Here is a 22,310-nt window from a genome sequence, read left to right on the forward strand (position 1 = left end):
CCCAGCCACTTTGCTGAAGTTGTTTATCAGCTTTAGTAGTTCTCTGGTGGAACTTTTGGGATCACTTAAATATACTATCATATCATCTGCAAATAGTGATATTTTGACTTCTTCTTTTCCGATCTGTATCCCCTTGACATCCTTTTGTTGTCTGATTGCTCTGGCTAGAACTTCAAGAACTATATTGAATAAGTAGGGAAAGAGTGGGCAACCTTGTCTAGTCCCTGATTTTAGTGGGATTACTTCAAGTTTCTCTCCATTTAGTTTAATGTTAGCAACTGGTTTGCTGTATATGGCTTTTACCATGTTCAGGCATGGGCCTTGAATTCCTATTCTCTCCAGGACTTTTATCATGAAGGGGTGTTGAATTTTGTCAAATGCTTTCTCAGCATCTAATGAAATGATCATGTGGTTTTATTCTTTCAGTTTGTTTATATAATGGATCACGTTGATGGTTTTCCGTATATTAAACCATCCCTGCATGCCTGGGATGAAGCCTACTTGATCATGGTGGATGATTGTTTTGATGTGCTCTTGGATTCGGTTTGCCAGAATTTTGTTGAGTATTTTTGCGTCGATATTCATAAGGGAAATTGGTCTGAAGTTCTCTTTCTTTTTTTTTATATATATATTTTTTTATTAACTTGGTATTTCTTATATACATTTCAAGTGTTATTCCCTTTCCCGGTATCCGGGCAAACATCCCCCTCCCCCCTCCCCTTCCTTATGGGTGTTAGCCTCCCAACCCTCCCCCCATTGCCGCCCTCCCCGCACCAGTCTAGTTCACTGGGGGTTCAGTCTTAGCAGGACCCAGGGCTTCCCCTTCCACTGGTGCTCTTACTAGGATATGCATTGCTACCTATGAGGTCAGAGTCCAGGGTCAGTCCATGTATAGTCTTTGGGTAGGGGCTTAGTCCCTGGAAGCTCTGGTTGCTTGGCATTGTTGTACGTATGGAGTCTCGAGCCCCTTCAAGCTCTTCCAGTTCTTTCTCTGATTCCTTCAACGGGGGTCCTATTCTCAGTTCAGTGGTTTGCTGCTGGCATTCGCCTCTGTATTTGCTGTATTCTGGCTGTGTCTCTTAGGAGCGATCTACATCCGGCTCCTGTCGGTCTGCACTTCTTTGCTTCATCCATCTTGTCTAATTGGGTGGCTATATATGTATGGGCCACATGTGGGGCAGACTCTGAATGGGTATTCCTTCAGTCTCTGTTTTAATCTTTGCCTCTCTCTTCCCTGCCAAGGGTATTCTTGTTCCCCTTTTAAAGAAGGAGTGAACCATTCACATTTTGATCATCCGTCTTGAGTTTCATTTGCTCTAGGCATCTAGGGTAATTCAAGCATTTGGGCTAATAGCCACTTATCAATGAGTGCATACCATGTATGTCTTTCTGTGATTGGGTTAGCTCACTCAGGATGATGTTTTCCAGTTCCAACCATTTGCCTACGAATTTCATAAACTCGTTGTTTTTGATAGCTGAGTAATATTCCATTGTGTAGATGTACCACATTTTCTGTATCCATTCCTCTGTTGAAGGGCATCTGGGTTCTTTCCAGCTTCTGGCTATTATAAATAAGGCTGCAATGAACATAGTGGAGCACGTGTCTTTTTTATATGTTGGGGCATCTTTTGGGTATATGCCCAAGAGAGGTATAGCTGGATCCTCAGGCAGTTCAATGTCCAATTTTCTGAGGAACCTCCAGAGTGATTTCCAGAATGGTTGTACCAGTTTGCAATCCCACCAACAATGGAGGAGTGTTACTCTTCCTCCACATCCTCGCCAGCATCTGTTGTCCCCTGAGTTTTTGATCTTAGCCATTCTCACTGATGTGAGGTGAAATCTCAGGGTTGTTTTGATTTGCATTTCCCTTATGACTAAAGATGTTGAACATTTCTTTAGGTGTTTCTCAGCCATTCAGCATTCCTCAGCTGTGAATTCTTTGTTTAGCTCTGAACCCCATTTTTTAATAGGGTTATTTGTTTCCCTGCGGTCTAACTTCTTGAGTTCTTTGTATATTTTGGATATAAGGCCTCTATCTGTTGTAGGATTGGTAAAGATCTTTTCCCAATCTGTTGGTTGCCGTTTTGTCCTAACCACAGTGTCCTTTGCCTTACAGAAGCTTTGCAGTTTTATGAGATCCCATTTGTCGATTCTTGATCTTAGAGCATAAGCCATTGGTGTTTTGTTCAGGAAATTTTTTCCAGTGCCCATGTGTTCCAGATGCTTCCCTAGTTTTTCTTCTATTAGTTTGAGTGTGTCTGGTTTGATGTGGAGGTCCTTGATCCACTTGGACTTAAGCTTTGTACAGGGTGATAAGCATGGATCGATCTGCATTCTTCTACATGTTGACCTCCAGTTGAACCAGCACCATTTGCTGAAAATGCTATCTTTTTTCCATTTGATGGTTTTGGCTCCTTTGTCAAAAATCAAGTGACCATAGGTGTGTGGGTTCATTTCTGGGTCTTCAATTCTATTCCATTGGTCTATCTGTCTGTCTCTGTACCAATACCATGCAGTTTTTATCACTATTGCTCTGTAATACTGCTTGAGTTCAGGGATAGTGATTCCCCCTGAAGTCCTTTTATTGTTGAGGATAGCTTTAGCTATCCTGGGTTTTTTGTTATTCCAGATGAATTTGCAAATTGTTCTGTCTAACTCTTTGAAGAATTGGATTGGTATTTTGATGGGGATTGCATTGAATCTGTAGATTGCTTTTGGTAAAATGGCCATTTTTACTATATTAATCCTGCCAATCCATGAGCATGGGAGATCTTTCCATCTTCTGAGGTCTTCTTCAATTTCCTTCTTCAGTGTCTTGTAGTTCTTATTGTACAGATCTTTTACTTGCTTGGTTAAAGTCACACCGAGGTACTTTATATTATTTGGGTCTATTATGAATGGTGTCGTTTCCCTAATTTCTTTCTCGGCTTGTTTCTCTTTTGTGTAGAGGAAGGCTACTGATTTATTTGAGTTAATTTTATACCCAGCCACTTTGCTGAAGTTGTTTATCAGCTTTAGTAGTTCTCTGGTGGAACTTTTGGGATCACTTAAATACACTATCATATCATCTGCAAATAGTGATATTTTGACTTCTTCTTTTCCGATCTGTATCCCCTTGACCTCCTTTTGTTGTCTGATTGCTCTGGCTAGAACTTCAAGAACTATATGGAATAAGTAGGGAGAGAGTGGGCAGCCTTGTCTAGTCCCTGATTTTAGTGGGATTTCTTCGAGTTTCTCTCCATTTAGTTTAATGTTAGCAACTGGTTTGCTGTATATGGCTTTTACTATGTTCAGGTATGGGCCTTGAATTCCTATTCTCTCCAGGACTTTTATCATGAAGGGGTGTTGAATTTTCTCAAATGCTTTCTCAGCGTCTAAAGAAATGATCATGTGGTTTTATTCTTTCAGTTTGTTTATATAATGGATCACGTTGATGGTTTTCCGTATATTAAACCATCCCTGCATGCCTGGGATGAAGCCTACTTGGTCATGGTGGATGATTGTTTTGATGTGCTCTTGGATTCGGTTTGCCAGAATTTTATTGAGTATTTTTGCATCGATATTCATAAGGGAAATTGATCTGAAGTTCTCTTTCTTTGTTGTGTCTTTGTGTGGTTTAGGTATAAGAGTAATTGTGGCTTCATAGAAGGTATTCGGTAGTGATCCTTCTGTTTCAATTTTGTGGAATAGTTTGGATAATATTGGTATGAGGTCTTCTATGAAGGTTTGGTAGAATTCTGCACTAAACCCGTCTGGACCTGGGCTCTTTTTGGTTGGGAGACCTTTAATGACTGCTTCTATTTCCTTAGGAGTTATGGGGTTGTTTAACTGGTTTATCTGTTCCTGATTTAACTTCGGTACCTGGTATCTGTCTAGGAAATTATCCATTTCCTGAAGATTTTCAAGTTTTGTTGAATATAGGTTTTTATAGTAAGATCTGATGATTTTTTGAATTTCCTCTGAATCTGTAGTTATGTCTCCCTTTTCATTTCTGATTTTGTTAATTTGGATGCACTCTCTGTGTCCTCTCGTTAGTCTGGCTAAGGGTTTATCTATCTTGTTGATTTTCTCAAAGAACCAACTTTTGGTTCTGTTGATTCTTTCTATGGTCCTTTTTGTTTCTACTTGGTTGATTTCCGCTCTGAGTTTGATTATTTCCTGCCTTCTACTCCTCCTGCGTGTATGTGCTTCTTTTTGTTCTAGAGCTTTTAGGTGTGCTGTCAAGCTGCTGACATATGCTCTTTCCTGTTTCTTTCTGCAGGCACTCAGCGCTATGAGTTTTCCTCTTAGCACAGCTTTCATTGTGTCCCATAAGTTTGGGTATGTTGTACCTTCATTTTCATTAAATTCTAAAAAGTTTTTAATTTCTTTCTTTATTTCTTCCTTGACCAGGTTATCATTGAGTAGAGCATTGTTCAGTTTCCAAGTATATGTGGGCATTCTTCTTTGATTGTTATTGAAGACCAGTTTTAGGCCGTGGTGGTCCGATAGCACGCATGGGATTATTTCTATCTTTCTGTACCTGTTGAGGCCCGTTTTTTGACCAATTATATGGTCAATTTTGGAGAAAGTACCATGAGGAGCTGAGAAGAAGGTATATCCTTTTGCTTTAGGATAGAATGTTCTATAAATATCCGTTAAGTCCATTTGGCTCATGACTTCTCTTAGTCTGTCTACATCTCTGTTCAATTTCTGTTTCCATGATCTGTCCATTGATGAGAGTGGGGTGTTGAAATCTCCCACTATTATTGTGTGAGGTGCAATGTGTGTTTTGAGCTTTAGTAAGGTTTCTTTTATGTATGTAGGTGCCCTTGAATTTGGGGCATAGATATTTAGGATTGAGAGTTCATCTTGGTGGATTTTTCCTTTGATGAATATGAAGTGTCCTTCCTTATCTTTTTTGATGACTTTTAATTGAAAATTGATTTTATTTGATATTAGAATTGCTACTCCAGCTTGCTTCTTCTGACCATTTGCTTGGAAAATTGTTTTCCAGCATTTCACTCTGAGGTAATGTCTGTCTTTGTCTCTGAGGTGTGTTTCCTGTAGGCAGCAGAATGCAGGGTCCTCGTTGCGTATCCAGTTTGTTAATCTATGTCTTTTTATTGGGGAGTTGAGGCCATTGATGTTGAGAGATATTAAGGAATAGTGATTATTGCTTCCCGTTATATTCATATTTGATGTGAGGTTATGTTTGTGTGCTTTCATTCTCTTTGTTTTGTTGCCAAGACGATTAGTTTCTTGCTTCTTCTAGGGTATAGCTTGCCTCCTTATGTTGGGCTTTACCATTTATTATCCTTTGTAGTGCTGGATTTGTAGAAATATATTGTGTAAATTTGGTTTTGTCATGGAATATCTTGGTTTCTCCATCTATGTTAATTGAGAGTTTTGCAGGATACAGTAACCTGGGCTGGCATTTGTGTTCTCTTAGGGTCTGTATGACATCAGTCCAGGATCTTCTGGCCTTCATAGTTTCTGGCGAGAAGTCTGGTGTGATTCTGATAGGTCTGCCTTTATATGTTACTTGACCTTTTTCCCTTACTGCTTTTAATATCCTTTCTTTATTTTGTGCATTTGGTGTTTTGACTATTATGTGACGGGAGGTGTTTCTTATCTGGTCCAATCTATTTGGAGTTCTGTAGGCAACTTGTATGCCTATGGGTATCTCTTTTTTTAGGTTAGGGAAGTTTTCTTCTATGATTTTGTTGAAGATATTTACTGGTCCTTTGAGCTGGGAGTCTTCACTCTCTTCTATACCTATTATCCTTAGGTTTGATCTTCTCATTGAGTCCTGGATTTCCTGTATGTTTTGGACCAGTAGCTTTTTCCGCTTTACATTATCTTTGACAGTTGAGTCAATGATTTCTATGGAATCTTCTGCTCCTGAGATTCTCTCTTCCATCTCTTGAATTCTGTTGGTGAGGCTTGTATCTACAGCTCCTTGTCTCTTCTTTTGGTTTTCTATATCCAGGGTTGTTTCCATGTGTTCTTTCTTGATTGCTTCTATTTCCATTTTTAATTCCTTCAACTGTTTGATTGTGTTTTCCTGGAATTCTTTCAGGGATTTTTGCGATTCCTCTCTGTAGGCTTCTACTTGTTTATTAATGTTTTCCTGTGTTTCCCTAAGTGTGTTCATGTCTTTCTTGAAGTCCTCCAGCATCATGATCAAATATGATTTTGAAACTAGATCTTGCTTTTCTGGTGTGTTTGGATATTCCATGTTTGTTTTGGTGGGAGAATTGGGCTCCGATGATGGCATGTAGTCTTGGTTTCTGTTGCTTGGGTTCCTGCGCTTGCCTCTCGCCATCAGATTATCTCTAGTATTACTTTATTCTGCTATTTCTGACAGTGGCTAGACTGTCCTATAAGCCTGTGTGTCAGGAGTGCTGTAGACCTGTTTTCCTCTCTTTCAGTCAGTTATGGGGACAGAGTGTTCTGCTTTCGGGCGTGTATTTTTTCCTCTCTACAGGTCTTCAGCTGTTCCTGTGGGCCTGTGTCTTGAGTTCACCAGGCAGCTTTCTTGCAGCAGACAAGTTGGTCTTACCTGTGGTCCCGAGGCTCAAGTTTGCTCCCGGGGTGCTGCCCAAGGGCTCTCTGTGGTGGCAGCAACCAGGAAGACCTGTGCTGCCCCTTCCGGGAGCTTCAGTGCACCAGGGTTCCAGATGGCCTTTGGTGTTTTCCTCTGGCGTCCGAGATGTATGTACAGAGAGCAGTCTCTTCTGGTTTCTCAGGCTTGTCTGCCTCTCTGAAGGTTCAGCTCTCCCTCCCACGGGATTTGGGTGCAGAGAACTGTTTATCCGGTCTGTTTCCCTCAGGTTCCGGCGGTGTCTCAGGCAGGGGTCCTGCCGCTCCTGGGCCCTCCCCCACGGGAGCCCAGAGGCCTTATACAGTTTCCTCTTGGGCCAGGGATGTGGGCAGGGGTGGGCAGTGTTGGTGGTCTCTTCCGCTCTGCAGCCTCAGGAGTGCCCACCTGATCAGGCGGTGAGGTCTCTTTCCCACAGGGTCTGGGAGCAGAGAGCTGCTGTGGGCCCGGGATCCGCGGGCGTGGGACCTCCGGCAAACACAGGACGTGCCCGGTCCTAGATGAACTCTGCCTCTGTGTGTCCCGATCTCACCAGGCAGCTCTCTTGCAGCAGACAAGTTGGTCTTACCTGTGGTCCCGAGGCTCAAGTTTGCTCGCGGGGTGCTGCCCAAGGGCTCTCTGCGGCGGCAGCAACCAGGAAGACCGACACAGGCATCTTTAATCTTAGCCCTTATCAACCCTGTACACTGAAGGAGTCACTTTTCACCCTTCCTTGGTTTTAATGCATTAGGTATCGTTTAACTTTCACGTTGTAATGTCATCTGTATGATATTTTCGGTTTCTGTCCCTCTAGAAAATTATTAAGTAGAGGGCTGGAGAGACGGCAGAGGACCTGAGTTTTGTTCCCAGCACCCACACAGGGCCACTCAGAACTGCCTGTGGCTTCAGCTCCAGGAGATCTGATGCCCTTTTCTGGTCTCTGGGCCCCTTCCTGCATGCACACATGCCCCACACATAAATAAAAAGTTTAAAAAAGTAAGTAGAAACAGTAATCTTTTTCTTAAAGAAATTTAAGATAGAAAATACTGAATACTAGCACTTCTGGTGCTATGTTTAGAGACGGGAGTGCTTCCCAAATGTCCAACCAAAGAACACAGCATGTGAGCCATATCCTGTCTCCAGATCGGAGACACCAGAGCCCCTAGGCACACAGGGCCACTCTCATCGCTATCAGAATCTCTGGCAAGCTCTGCTGCTATGACAACAGTGCAGTATCACCGGCAACAGCAAACTTTAGGGACAATGCTTCCCTGTAATCCTTCTACTTGGGATGCTGAGGCAGGAGATTCTTTAGTTTGAAGCCAGGCTGGGCTATAAACTGATACCCTGACACAAAAACAAAGAAAAGAATTAAAAGAAAAATATTTTACTCCTGGGGTTGGGGATTTAGCTCAGTGGTAGAGTGCTTGCCTAGCAAGCAGAAGGCCCTGAGTTCCGTCCCCAGCTCTGAAAAAAAGAAAAAAAAATATTTTACTCCTAATATGTCACATCTGGGAACAATAAAGAAAATTTTGAAGTCGAAAGAGGAAGTGGAATTTTGGTATCCAAATCTGAACTAAAGTTTGGGGAAGTACATCATACTCAAGATTGAATCCTAACTGATTGTGTGTTGTGAGGGAAGCGTTGAGATTCTGACGCCTGTGAGAAAAGCAGGATTCTGAAAGGCAGGCTCCCCAGCCTGCCTGGGCAGAGACAATAAAGGACAAAGCCTTGTAAAAATGGAATGCAAACTGTCATCAGAGACACTTCACCCAGGAACTGATGGAAACAGATGCAGAGACCCACAGACAAACATTAGGTGGGAGGGAGCTCAGGAAATCGTGGGAATGTGTGGAAGGAAGGACTGTAGGAGCCAGAAGGTTCAAGGACACCACAAGAAAACCTACTGAATCAACTAACCTGGGCCCAAAGGGGCTCTCAGAGACTGAACTGCCAACCAGGGAGCCTCTGCACATCTGTTGCAGTTATGTAGCTTGGTCTTCTTGTAGGACTCAAGAATAGGAGCAGGGGCCATCTCTGACTCTGTTGCCTGCCTTTGGGACCCTTTCTTCCTACTGGGCCACCTTGTCTAGCTTCAGTAGAAGAAGATACACCTTGTCTTACTGCAACTTGATATGCCAAGGCGGGTTGATATCATGGAAGGCCTGCTCTTTTCTGAAGAGAAATAGGGGAATGGATGGGGGTTGGGGGGAAGGACTGGGAAGAGAGGAGGAAGGGCAAAGTGCAGTTGGGACCTAAAGTTAGCTAGTTAGTTAGTTAGTTAGTTAGTGAGTTAGTTAGTTAGTTCGTTCGTTCGTTCGTTCGTTCGTTCATTAATTTAAAAGAAGGAATGCAAATCTCTAAGGGAGGGGCCAGGCTTCAGTGGGGTTTCTGCCCGAGCACAGAGCCAGCACCCCCAAGGCCTAAAAGCCTGGATTGTTTTAGAGAGCTGACCCTCTGAGCTGTCTCTGCTGACACAGAGTCTCGGCTAACACCAGTGTGTCCTCTGCAGGTCTTTCCGCCACTCCCCCAGGACTTCCACAGCAAGGACAGGAGCTGCAGGACCAACATCCTCTAAGATGTTTATATGGACCAGTGGCCGGACCTCTTCATCTTACAGACACGACGAGAAAAGGTAACTGGGGTGCCCTTGCCACGCTTTGTGGGACAATGAGGATTGTTGGCTGCTCTCCTTGTTGACCAAACATCTGAGAGAAAACCAAAGAAAGGAAGGGTTGACTCTGGTGCAGTACAGTTTGCCATCACAGTGGGGGACAGGGGAGCAGGAGTGGGAAGCAGCTGGTCACATAGCACCTGTAGTCAGCAAACAGAGACAATGCTTCTGCTCGGCTTACTGTCCCCTTATTCAGCCCAGGAGCCCAGCCTCAGAGACACTGCTGCCATGTTCAAAGTAAGTCTTCCTCCCTCCTGTGAATGCTAGTTTCATGTTACCTGGACACAAGCCTGAGTCATTTGGGAAGAAGCAGCCATGATTGAGACAATGCCCAAACCCAATTGGTCTATGACTGAAAATGCCTTCACCATATGCCAGAAGCTCATGTCCAAGGTTATTATGAATCGCGTGGAGATTAAGCATCAGAGAAACTGAATTTCGTGTTTTAAAATTTAGGAGGAGCTGTCCACCTCAGGGCTGGGGCTTCAGGCACTCTGGCCTGTGGCCTTCACCTCTCTTGCATGCTCAATCACACCCAGTGACTTTGCAAGACTGTGCCCTGGCAGAAATGCCCTCCCACACTCATCTACCCACCAATCCTTTCCTTCTCTAACCCCAGCTCTGCCTGAAGACACCCAATCAGAACCCTACTCCCCCCCCTCAGCATCCTCTTTACCAAATCAGACTTGGCTTTGCTGTCTAGTGAATTTCCAGAGCCTTGCACTGTGCCCGGTATGCAGCAGATACTGAATACACTCCACTCAAGTGGTGAACATTGCGAGTTTAGGCACCAAGCATATGGCAAGAGGAAGGCTGAGCTAAGTGGGTTCAGGGGAGGCTGGGTAGGTTCATGGATCCCTTGCAGTGCATGCAAGAACAGCTGAAGGGAACGAACAAATGGAGGGACAGAAAAGACAAGAGATCAAAGTCAGACAACGAAAATTGAATGGGTTATGCAGCCCAGCCCAGAAACTTCCATTCTCCTTTGGGTTTAGTGAATAAATATGTTCATAAAATAATATAACACCCCTGGTGTGTGAGTGTGTGTGTGTGTGTCCATGTGTGTCTGTGTGTCTGTGTGAGTGTGTCTGTGTGTTTGTCTTTGTGTGTCTGTGTGTGTGTCTGTGTGTGTATGTGTGTGTGTCTGTGTGTATGTGTGTCTGTGTGTATGTGTGTGTGTCTGTGTCTGTGTGTGTGTCTGTGTCTGTGTGTGTGTCTGTGTGTGTATGTGTGTGTGTCTGTGTGTGTATGTGTGTGTATGTGTGTGTGTCTGTGTATGTGTGTGTGTCTGTGTGTGTGTCTGTGTGTGTATGTGTGTGTGTCTGTGTGTGTATGTGTGTGTGTCTGTGTGTGTATATGTGTGTGTCTGTGTCTGTGTGTGTGTATGTCTGTGTGTATGTGTGTGTGTCTGTATCTGTGTGTGTGTCTGTGTGTGTATGTGTGTCTGTGTGAATGTGTCTGTGTGTGTATGTGTCTGTGTGTGTGCATGCGTGTGTGTCTGTGTCCGTGCGTCTGTGTGTGTGTGTCTGTGTGTGTATGTATGTCTGCGTGAGTGTGTCTGTGTGTATGTGTGTGTGTCTGTGTCTGTGTGTATGTGTGTATGTGTCTGTGTCTGTGTGTCTATGTGTGTGTGTCTGTGTGTCTGTGTGTCTGTGTGTGTGTCTGTGTGTCTGTGTGTGTGTCTGTGTGTGTATGTGTGTCTGTGTGTGTATGTGTGTGTGTCTGTGTCTGTGTGTGTGTCTGTGTCTGTGTGTATGTTGTATGTGTCTGTGTATGTGTGTCTATGTGTGTGTGTCTGTGTGTCTGTGTGTGTGTCTGTGTGTGTATGTGTGTCTGTGCGTGTATGTGTGTGTGTCTGTGTCTGTGTGTGTGTCTGTGTCTGTGTGTATGTGTGTGTCTGTGTGGTATGTGTGTCTGTGTGAATGTGTCTGTGTGTGTATGTGTCTGTGTGTGTGCATGTGTGTGTGTCTGTGTGTCTGTGTGTCTGTGTGTTTGTCTGTGTGTGTATGTATGTCTGCGTGAGTGTGTCTGTGTGTATGTGTGTGTGTCTGTGACTGTGTGTATGTGTGTATGTGTGTGTCTGTGTGTGTCTGTGTATGTGTGTCTATGTGTGTGTGTCTGTGTGCCTGTGTGTCTATGTGTGTGTGTGTGCCTGTGTGTATGTGTCTGAGTGTGTGTCTGTGTCTGTGTGTATGTGTGTGTGTCTGTGTCTGTGTGGTATGTGTGTCTGTGTGAATGTGTCTGTGTATGTGTCTGTGTGTGTGCATGTGTGTGTGTCTATGTGTGTCTGTGTGTCTGTGTGTGTGTCTGTGTGTGTATGTATGTCTGCGTGAGTGTGTCTGTGTGTATGTGTGTGTGTCTGTGTCTGTGTGTATGTGTGTCTGTGTGTGTGTCTGTGTGTGTCTGTGTATGTGTGTCTATGTGTGTGTGTCTGTGTGCCTGTGTGTCTATGTGTGTGTGCCTGTGTTTATGTGTCTGTGTGTGTCTGTGTGTGTTTGTGTCTGTCTGTGTGTGTTTGTGTCTGTGTGTGAGTGTGTCTGTGTGTGTGTGCCTGTGTGTGTGTGTCTGTGTCTGTGTGTATGTGTGTCTGTGTGTGTGTGCCTGTGTGTGTGTGTCTGTGTCTGTGTATTTTGCACATGCAAGTGTGGAGATCAGTGGTTGATATTGGGTATCTTCTTCAATCTCTCTCCACCTTTGTTTTTGAGATATGGTCTCTCACTGAACCTGGAGTTAAATGGTTGGCCAGACTGGTTAGCCATTCTTGTCTGTCTCCACTCCGTATCCAGTGCTGGGTTTACAGATAGATGTGAGTCACTGTGTACTACTATTTTCATGTGTGTGTTGGGGATCTGAACTGAAGTCCTCATGCTTACATGGTAGGCACTTTGCCCACTGAGCTGTCTCCCCAGGCCCTCTACAACTGTTTTTAGTGTTTGTTTCCCTTTGTTTGTCACCAGTGCTTGGAGCCTGAGCCCACTGTTTCCATGATCTTGACTTCTTGTCCAAAAGAATTGAAATAAAGGCTCATACAGATTGCAAAGTAGCAAAGAAACTTTATTCTGAAGCAAAACAACAGCACGGATCAGAAATAAGTGTATTTCAAGTAGTCAAGAGGCTGCATAGACAACGAAGTGTACAAAGGCCCTTCCTACTGGCTTCCTTTTATGGAGTTGAAGAGAAGTCTGTTACCAAAGAGTAGAATGAGAGTGGTTCTCTCTCTTGATTGATAGATTAGATCATAAAATCATTTTTCTACCAGGTATACCCTTCCCATAATGCATCTGATTTTAATCCTATGTTCACTCCTGTGCATAACCATGTGATCATAAATAGGGGAGTCTCCCTAAAAGTTCACCTAAAGAACCAGTTTTGTCTTATTATCATGTACCTGAAACCAGTTCAGATCAGTCAGCCCTCCTACCCTTGTACATCAATATGTTGAGAATACACAAACTTATACCATTGTTTAAAATAAATACATGCAGCCTGATGCACAGGAGTGGAGGATGTGTGTGTGGCGGGGTGTGGGAAAGGACTGCCTCTTGGTTGCTAGGTGCCTTTTTTAGAGCTGGCTACATGTGCATATTACATGCCAATGAGGGTCTTAGCTTTCCAGATGCATTGTTAAAAGATGGGTGTGCATAGCCCAAGCCAGGTGGAGTCCCAGGTTGCTATGCTATTCCCTATGCTTGCCTCATTCCTGTTTGCTTTCTTCCTCTACATCTCTTCCTCATTAATTTTCATGTGTGTGTTGGGGATCTGAACTGAAGTCCTCATGCTTGCATGGTAGGCACTTTGCCCACTGAGCTGTCTCCCCAGGCCCTCTACAACTGTTTTTAGTGTTTGTTTCCCTCTGTTTGTCACCAGTGCTTGGAGCCTGAGCCCACTGTTTCCATGTTCTTAAGTAATGCTAAGTTTTAAGCACATCTGACTTTACCAGCACTCTTCAGCTTGAGTTACACACTGGGAAGAATTTGATAGAAATCAGAATTGAGGGTAATACTGGGGTTATTAAATATTGTTCACAGAGCTTGTTTTCCTCCATAAAACATGAACTGCCCTACAGATAAAATTCCTTCAAAAATTTCCAGAAGCAAAACTGTCAAAATAAATAGCTATTTATAGTAGAAGTTTGGGGGTCACTTTTTTCACAGTAGAAAATCTATTAAAAATAAAAAATATAAAATATGTTTATTATTAGTAAAGTATTTTGACATTCCATTGCAGAGGGGAAAGAAAGTTTAAAAGTTTCATGCAAGTGATTATTGCATCCACACACATACTTCCAAATTTCCAATGTGTTGCACGTCTCATGTTACCTTAGTTATGGGGAAATAGTCCCTTGTTGTTTAACTGAGAGACTGTAGCCCAGAAGGCAACTAGCATTTGAACAAAGACTCAATGCTCATCCCAACTCCACAGATGGTGTATTCATTACTTTCCTATTGATGTTCAAGATAATTGACCAAGGAAACCTAAGGACGGGTTTATTTTGGCTTACAGTTTGAGAAAGCAATCCATCATGGAGGTGAAGTCGTGGAGGCAGGAGCGTGAGGCAGAGGGTCACACTGCGCCTGCGCCTGCGCCTGCGCCTGCAGTCAGGAAGTCAGAAGAGATGAATGCTGGTACTCGGCTTCTTTCTCTATTTTAGTGAGCCTGGGATAAGTCTCCACCGCATTTGGAGACTCCTTTCCTCAGTTGAACACTTCCAGATACGTTTGTGTTTCTATGGTGATTCTAAATACCACCAAGTTGATTATGAAGATTAGCCACCTCACAGATGGACTGTAATCTTGATTTCTTTGATTATATCTGGGTTTCCATGTGCTTTTGCTCAGCCAGGCATAGAGATGAAGATGTGGTCAAGGAAAGGCAACCAAACTAAACACAGTCAGCTGGGAATGCCGGCTGTGAGAGCGTGCTGGCCCTGCATCCGTAGGCTGTTTCTGCTTGCTTGTTTCCGTTAGCTGTGTAGGACGAGGGTGTGCACATTGACACCCCTGTTCAACAAATGCACTTATTACTTTAAATCCCGTAATTACTGGAATCATCCTTGAAAACAAAAATTAAAGTTATAATTTAAGTGTCAGAGAATCTTATTGATGCAAAGGACCATCATAGTTTTATGTTCTTCTAACTCTCAAGAATTACTGGTTTGTCAGGCCTGGACTGGTTTTGTGTGAATGTCCAATAATCACATAAAAAACAAACAAAAAAGGAAATGAGAAAATTACATATAAAAGATGGGTTTTTTAAATAGCATAGAAACAGTAAAGACCGTTAACTAGTCAGCTCAAAGGTGAAGCCCGTCAGGGTATCTGATGAAGTCCTAACTTTATGTCACCAAGCCTTTTTCTAATTGAAAGGATTCTCTACACTGGCCTCTGAGGGAGGTGAGAAAAGCAGTCTTAAAACCAATCATAATCCAGATAAGTTTCTGGGACAAAAGACAGATTAACAAGGAAAAAAAACAAGGAAGCTCATTAAAGAAAACACGAAGCACACATCACAAGGGAGAGAGATAACCACCAAAGCAGGGGCTTGCAAGCTGTCTTATTAAAATGTTTCAACAGAGTGAGAGATTGTATAGATGCAACAGGATTGAGGAGAGGTGGGAAACTGCAGAAGAATCTGCCTGGCTGATCGAGTTGTCCTAGACTGATGGAGGAGCTTCCTTCCCTAGACTGATGGAGGAGCTTCCTTTCCACCCACCAAGGATGGAGGAAGCAGGAGGCAGACAAGAAGTAGGAATATCCCTTGTTATATTCATCCTTTCTCAGACTTTAGGTAAACAAACATGGGCAGCCAGACCCCTGCACTTAAATTATCTTTGGCTCAGCAAGGAGAAATAGATCTGTTTCTTTCATCTACAATCTCTTAACTCCAAGAACTGCGCATCGCCTCCCTCGGTAAACCCACAACCCTTCTTTAATGTTCACAGACACTTTACATTTTTGCTGGTAGATGGAAAGACTACTGTGTATTCTTTATCAATTTTGGTTTGACACCACTATGAGCTAACCTTCTTCCTTCTTTCCTTCCTTCCTTCCTTCCTTCCTTCCTTCCTTCTTTCCTTCCTTCCTCCCTCCCTTCTTTCCTTTCTTGCTTGCTTTCTCCCTTGCTGGCTTGCTTTGCATGTGTGTGGCAGGGGTGATGGTGTGTGTGAATACATGTGTGCCATGGTAAAGTCAGAGGACAGCTTGCAGGGGCCAACGCTCCCCTTGCACATGGATTCGAGCTTAAATTCAGGTTGCTAGGGCTAATTTCAGACAAATTTACCTGCTGTAGCCTCTCACCAGCCCTGTGCTCGATCTTAACAATGAGTTGTCTGAGAATTCTTTTGTATTTTCTTTATATCGCTGGAAAATAATAAGCCCTTGTTCTTTCTCTATTTGTAAATATAGGAATTTCATTATTCTTGTCCAGTCACCCTACCTTACGTTGCAGTAAATTAAAATAAAGCTGGTGGCAGTGGACATTTTCAGTCTGATTTGCTAAGTGAGGCTTTTCAATATTTCACCATTAGGTAATTGGATCAATTATATTACAGGCAGTTTTTCTTGGCCTTTTATTACATTGAGGATGTTCCTACTTCTAATTTGATAATAGCTCTTACCATGGACGGATGTTAATGTATTTCTAGGTTATATTATTATCACATTATCAGCTTAGAATGCTTTTCACATATTAATAAAAATCTAATAATGACCAATGTTATATTTCCAAAATGCAATAGTAGTAGCTTTATCATGGTAGGCCCTATCTCTTTATACGCTTAGGTTTGGTCCAAAATCTAAATTCTTTTAGAGTTCATATTTGTGGTTAAGAATGAGGTTAGCCTGGACTTTTCCATCACATGTGGCTCTGACAGGCTTTGGTCTCAGAACTTGCCAACCTCGTAACCAGGATGGCTGGCATTCCTCTTCTGCACTCTGGAAACGTCTGCCTTGTGTAGCTTGGGCTCAGCTGTAAGCTGCAAGAGCTTTGGATTTCTATGACCAAAATACTTTTAATTATTTAGGACTTTGAGCTATTTCGAATTTTAGTAGTTTGGAATTATTTAGGTCTTCTGGCTGTTTTGTTTTCAAGTATTGCTCTCAGTGAGTTACGGATCTGTAAAGCCTTGCTGTGTATCTCAGTAAGTTCAATGTCTCTAAGTTTCTAAATGCATCACTGCAAAGTTGTTTTCTAAACAAAGCTCTTTTCTAAAGCATGCAGTACCCACAATTATGGTTTTTTAATTTAAAATGTTTATTTTGGGTTTGTAGGTTTTCTTTATCAATCTTTTCAAAGATGTATCCATTGCTTTAGTCTTTCAGGACACATTGACCTTTGAACTCATTGCCCCTTTAACACAGTTCCCAACCATTTCCTTAGTAGTGCTTATGGTAATTTCTTTCTTTATTCCTTTTTTTAAAATTTTTTAATGTTCCACCTATCTCAAAATTTCCTTATATGCTGAGTGAACTAATTTTAGGACTTTCTTATTCTCTAACCCAAGCATTGGAAAATGCACATTTTTTTAAAACTTACTCAGTTTATACCATGCTCCCCAGCCCTCCTGCCAGTCATCATCTCCCACAATCCTTCTCCTCCGAGCAGATGGGGCCTACCTCAGTTTTCCCCCACCCTGGCACATCAAGTCTGTGAGCCTAGGTGCATTCTCTCCCACTGAGGCCAGACAAGGCAGCCGAGCTGGAAGAGCATATCCCGTGTACAGGCACAGCTTTTGGGACAGCCCCTCACAGCAGTTGTTTGGGACCCACATGAAGACCAAGCAGCATATCTGCCTACATATGTGTAGGGAGGCCTAGGTCCAGGCTGTGTATGTTCTTTTGTTGGTGGTTCAGACTCTGAGAACCCCAAGGGTCCAGGTTAGTTGGCTCTGTTGGTATTCCTATGGAGTCCCTATCCCCTTTGGGGCCCACAATCCTTCCTCCTGTTCTTCCATAAGAGTCCCTAAGGTACATCCACTATTTGGCTGCAGGTGTCTACATTTGTCTCAGTCAGATGCAGGTGGACCCTCTCAGAGGACAGTGGTGCTACACTCCTGTCTGCAGAATAATAGAATATCATTAACAATGTCAGGGATTGATACTTGCCCATTGAATGGATCTCAAGTTGTGCTGCTTATTTCCATTCCCTCAGTCTCTGTTCCATCTCCGGCCCTTGCATTGGGGTGCATCTCCAGGACTAGACAGGGACCTGGGATAAGGGAAACACCCAAAAATCAATGGTGGTGAACCTGAAGAGGCTACCTCCTATAGCCAGGCAGGAACCCCAGTGGAGCGATAGGAACACCAACCTGTAGGTTGATGTCTATATGCAGATGAGGGCTGGCACAAGTTAGGTCAAGGTTATGAATGGACAGTAAAAGGTAAGGTGGGAACAAAGTTTTTATAAGGTATGAGAGAAGGGAAAGTGGGAGAAACAAGATGGAGACGGAGAAGGGTGACCTAGATCCGGGTGGTCTTAAATGGCCCTAGGTAGTTGTGTCTATTTCTTAAGAGATGGATTTCTATAAGTAAATTTATCTTATCTAGGTGGGTAGTTTATATCTTTATCAATTGGTTATGAGTTGATTGTATGGATGTATTGTGAAGTGAGAATTTAACACATAAATCTGATTGATAAATCTGATTGATAGCTTATTGAGTCCTGATTTCACCGGGTAATTGGGAATTTATACTTTAACTACCAGGGAGGCAGTTGTTGGGAGTGTGGGTAGAGTCCATGGCAGGGACCCACAATAGGCCAGCTGCTGCTGGACTTCTAGAGCCTGATTTTACCGGGCAGCTGGAACCAGAGAGTTAGCGGCTAGCAGAGAGTCGCCGGGAGAGATACCAACCAGTGATAAATTATGGTTAGTTCCATATGGCCCTTTGGTACTGGAACTAACCCTAGGGACCAGCATGGCAAGGTGCCACGCTGGAACAGCTTGGGGACCGCCTGGGTCTGAGAGTAACTGGGGCCAGCATGGAGCGATGATGTGCAGGAACCAGAGCCTCCAAGATAAAAGTACCCCGAAGTGCCATGTGGGACAACGGGTGCCACGCTATTGAGGGTACAAAAAGTTCAGATCTTTTTTATTTTTTGTGTTTACTGCAACATCAATGCACAAAACTTTTGGCCCAAAAATTTATCCTGTCCACAAGAAAATGTACACTCTAACCTGTTGTTTTAGCCACACCCACTGAATACTTGTCTTCTATATCATTCATTCCAAAGTTCTTCATTTGTCTGATTTCATTTGGCCCATGAATTCTTTTACCCTACACTACACACACACACACACACACACACACACACACACACACACACACTTTCCTTTAGGTTTTTGTTGTTGGTATTATTTCTTTCATTGTTGCACTAAAACAGAATACCATGATCAATGCAATGGTAACCTTCTAAAAGCATAGTTAACAACCAGCCACACTAACATTCATGATGTTTCCAACGTGCAAGTCTAATTGTCCCACTTGTTTCATTCCCTTTAACGCCCTCTTGAACTTCGAGGGCAGATCTTTTTTCTTCTGGTCTGTGCATGGCCCACCAACCAAGAGCTTCCCTTTCCTATCCCGGACCCCAGCTGCACTCATCCACCTTTTCCCCCATCTCCTGGAGCTTCTTCTACTTCTTGGTCAGTCAGTCACACCTCCGAGGCTTGGTTCAGTCTGTCACAGAAGCCTGTGCCATTCCCACCTGCATCAATGGCAGGCTTCCAAACCCCCTCTGCACTCTGTCACAGCCTGAGGCTGTGTGTCTGCCACCAGGCCTCTGGATGGTCATGTCAGGGGCTATAGTACACCAATGACCAGTTTGCCTGAAGCCACTTTGACAAAGAACCTATTTGCTGTAATCAACCATTTTGGTGAATATATTAAATTTCACCGGGTATCAAATTTTAACACAATCATTGTAATTCTACAGCATTCTTTCACAGCCAACATTAACTTGGCTAGCAAGAATCAATATGGCCACAGCCACCTTTCATTAGGGAGTCCATTCTGGTGTATATCTAAATTCGTAGTCATTGTCCCTCCTCATTTCTGCCATCCTTCTCTGTGTTCCACAGACTATCTGAGGTCTCCTCGCTGTTTCCTGCTCTTCCTGCCCCCTATTCATCTCCTAGGGTCTAGCTTTCTAGATCAGCAGGCTCGGCTGCACATTTTGTCAATTTCTCCTCCTCAACAAATGGCTTCCCTGCAGAGGATCATGCTGTCTCCCAGAGCCTTCCTGTTGTAGAAACAGGACCAGAACAGAGACAAGCTAAGCATTTATTTAATGATTCCATGGGACAAATTAAAAGCCATCTAAATAAATCGCTGAGTCTTCAATGAGCTATTAAAATTCCCCTCCAGGACTGTAGAGATTGTTCAAGGTACTAACTGCTCTTGTAAAAGACCTAAGTTCAGTTCCCAGCATCTGAATCAGGTGGCTCATGACTGCCTATAACTCAAGCTCTTAGAGGATCCTGTGCCTTTGGCCTCCTCCAGCACCCATATTCATGAACACACACACACACACACACACACACACACACACACACACACACACATATACACTACTTTAAAATAAGATTCCCACCCAAACCAATTCCTCTAAGCTTTCTGAATGCAGAAAAGAAGTGAATGTTGGTTAACTGATGAGGCCGTTGAGTCTGTGGTAGTGATAATAGCTGTGATGTGAAACTACAGAGAAAACTCAAGTGAGGCCAAAATGTCAGGAAAACAACACCATCTCTGGACTGGCCAGCCTTAGGTCAATTTGATTCAAGCTAAAGTTATCTAAAAGGAAGGAGCCTCAACTGAGAAAAGTCCTCCATGGCATACAGCTGTTGGGCATTGTTTCCTTAGTGATTGATGAGGAGAACCCAGCCCATTGTGGGTGGGGCCACCCCTAGGACTGGATTCTATAAGAAAGCAGACTGAGCAGACTGAGCAAGCCATGAGAGCAAACCAGTAAGCAGTACCTCTCCATGGCCTCTGTGTCAGCTCCTGCCTCCAAGTTTCTGCCCTGCTTGAGTTCCTTCGATGATGGACTATAATGTGAACGTGTAAGCTAACTAAACCCTTTCCTCCCAACTTGCTTTTGCTCATGTTGTTTTAGGACAGCAATAGTAATCCTAACTAAGACATCTCCCCAAAAAGGATTTGAAAATAAATCAGTATAAATTAAACAGGCACCACAGGAAATGTGAAGTTGTTATTACATCTCTTAGAACAATATATTTATACACATACACATGAATATTTTTATTAGAATATATTTATAATGTTACTCAGAAGCCCAGTCTTCTTTAAAACATCAAAGCAATCTTAATATACTGCTGAGAAGAACATCTTCATTACAACACACTTCATGATGAAACATATTAAAATGTGACATTAACAGAGAGGGGAGAAAATATATTCATATCCACTTACTATATTTAAATAATTCTGCTTAAAACAACTCTTTGCGAAGTCTGTAAGTTAGTTCAGGGAGTAGGTAAGTTCTGTTCACAGCGTGCACTGAACCTTCAGTCAACTGGCTTTGGGTGTCTTAGCCTCCAGTAACTGATCCTCAGGTAATCAGCCCTCAGGGACTGACTTGCTTCCCTTCTCAACTGTCCAGTGAGCATGATCACCAGGTAGTGGATAGTGATGTCTTGTCACTGCTCAGGAAGACCGTGTCATACGCATGATGTATCTCCAGAATTGTCACATTGTGATGGTGCTGGCTGTTCCTGGTCGTCAACTTGATTATATCTGGACTGAACTACAGTCCAGAATTGGAGGACATACCTGTAATCCTGATCTTGCTGCTGAAGACACGTGGACATCTTGAGGTATAGTTTAGTGGCCATGAAAAGCTTAGGCCCAGGCAAGGTGGTATAGGCATTTGATCCCAGGAGAGTGAGGCAAGGAGATCTCTGAGTTCAAGGCCAGCCTGGAACAAAACAAGTCCCAGATCCAGGCACGGTGGTACATAACACACCTTAATCTGGGACACAGCCTCTGCTCGTGGTCTGTATAAGGACATTGGAAGAAGGAAGATTCTCTCTTCTTCACCTGCTTGCACCTACTTGCCAGCACATTTGTTAGAACCTATTTCTACAGAAGACCGGCTGAAACAACCAGCCTCCTGGGGCAGAACAACTACTAGATTCTTGGCCTTCCCTTCCACAGCTGCCCATTGTTGGGTTAGCTGGGCCACAGACTGTAAGTCATCCCAACAAATTTTCTTAATATATAGAGACATTCCATCAGTTCTGTAACTCTGGAAAACCCTGACTAATACAGTGAGCTATCTTATGAGGACTAATAAATGTCAGCAAATAAGGCCTGGAGACAAAGCCCTGCTGGTTAACCACCAAACAATCAAACGGAGCTCGCTGACTGGCTAACCTAATCTACTCGTTAAATTCCAGGCCAATGAGAGACCTTGTTTCAAACAACAAGATGGATGGCACCTGAGGAGCAACAGCCAAGGTTGTTCTCTGGTGTTCACATGCACGCACACGTGTGCACATATACACGAATGAACTAACAGACTCAAAGACAAAAATGGACTTCTAAACAAACAAATGCATACATGGTGTCCACCATGTCTGCTCCTGAATGCCTTTCTCCCCATAGAGCAAATACCAAAGGAATCTGAATTTAAATCATCAAAGGCCAAGAGCGTCACCCTTGCACTTTTTACTTCTTATATCCACTTGTACATATGCATATTTCATAGCTAATTTGCTTATGATTTATAAGCTGACTCGATAGAAAATTTCAAAAAGTTAAGTAGACATTAAGTTTGAAACTTTTTTTCAGTGTACTGACTATTGGGGCAAAACAAAGATTTACTGAAAACTGAAAATCTATTTACAAAGCCTCATATTTTAGATTTACTTATTTTTATTTTATGCATATGGGTATTTTGACTGCATGTATACATGTACATCATGGTGCATACTTGTTGTCCACAGAGGCCAAAGGAAGAAATTAGATTCTCTGGACCCGGAGATACAGATGGTCTGAGATGTTATGTGGAATTGAATCAGGGTCCTTTATAAAAGCAGCCATTGCTCCTAGCCCCTGA

The 22,310-nt window shown here is 43.1% G+C and overlaps 1 protein-coding gene across 4 annotated transcripts in view; it reads left to right on the forward strand.

Annotated features, from left to right (window-relative positions):
• The window catches only part of Kcnmb2 (potassium calcium-activated channel subfamily M regulatory beta subunit 2), a 305,376-nt gene that overhangs the window by 256,889 nt on the left and 26,177 nt on the right, over window positions 1–22,310 (forward strand). For all 4 annotated transcript variants that reach the window (XM_017590737.3, XM_063281561.1, NM_176861.2 and 1 more), the window contains one exon: window positions 9,075–9,197. In XM_017590737.3, coding sequence (XP_017446226.1) covers window positions 9,142–9,197 — 56 coding nt within the window. In that variant the 5' untranslated portion in view covers window positions 9,075–9,141. The remainder of the gene's footprint in view (window positions 1–9,074; window positions 9,198–22,310) is intronic.

The sequence above is a fragment of the Rattus norvegicus genome, chromosome 2 (genome assembly GCF_036323735.1).
Source record: "Rattus norvegicus strain BN/NHsdMcwi chromosome 2, GRCr8, whole genome shotgun sequence".
In the NCBI taxonomy this organism is placed as follows: domain Eukaryota; kingdom Metazoa; phylum Chordata; class Mammalia; order Rodentia; family Muridae; genus Rattus; species Rattus norvegicus.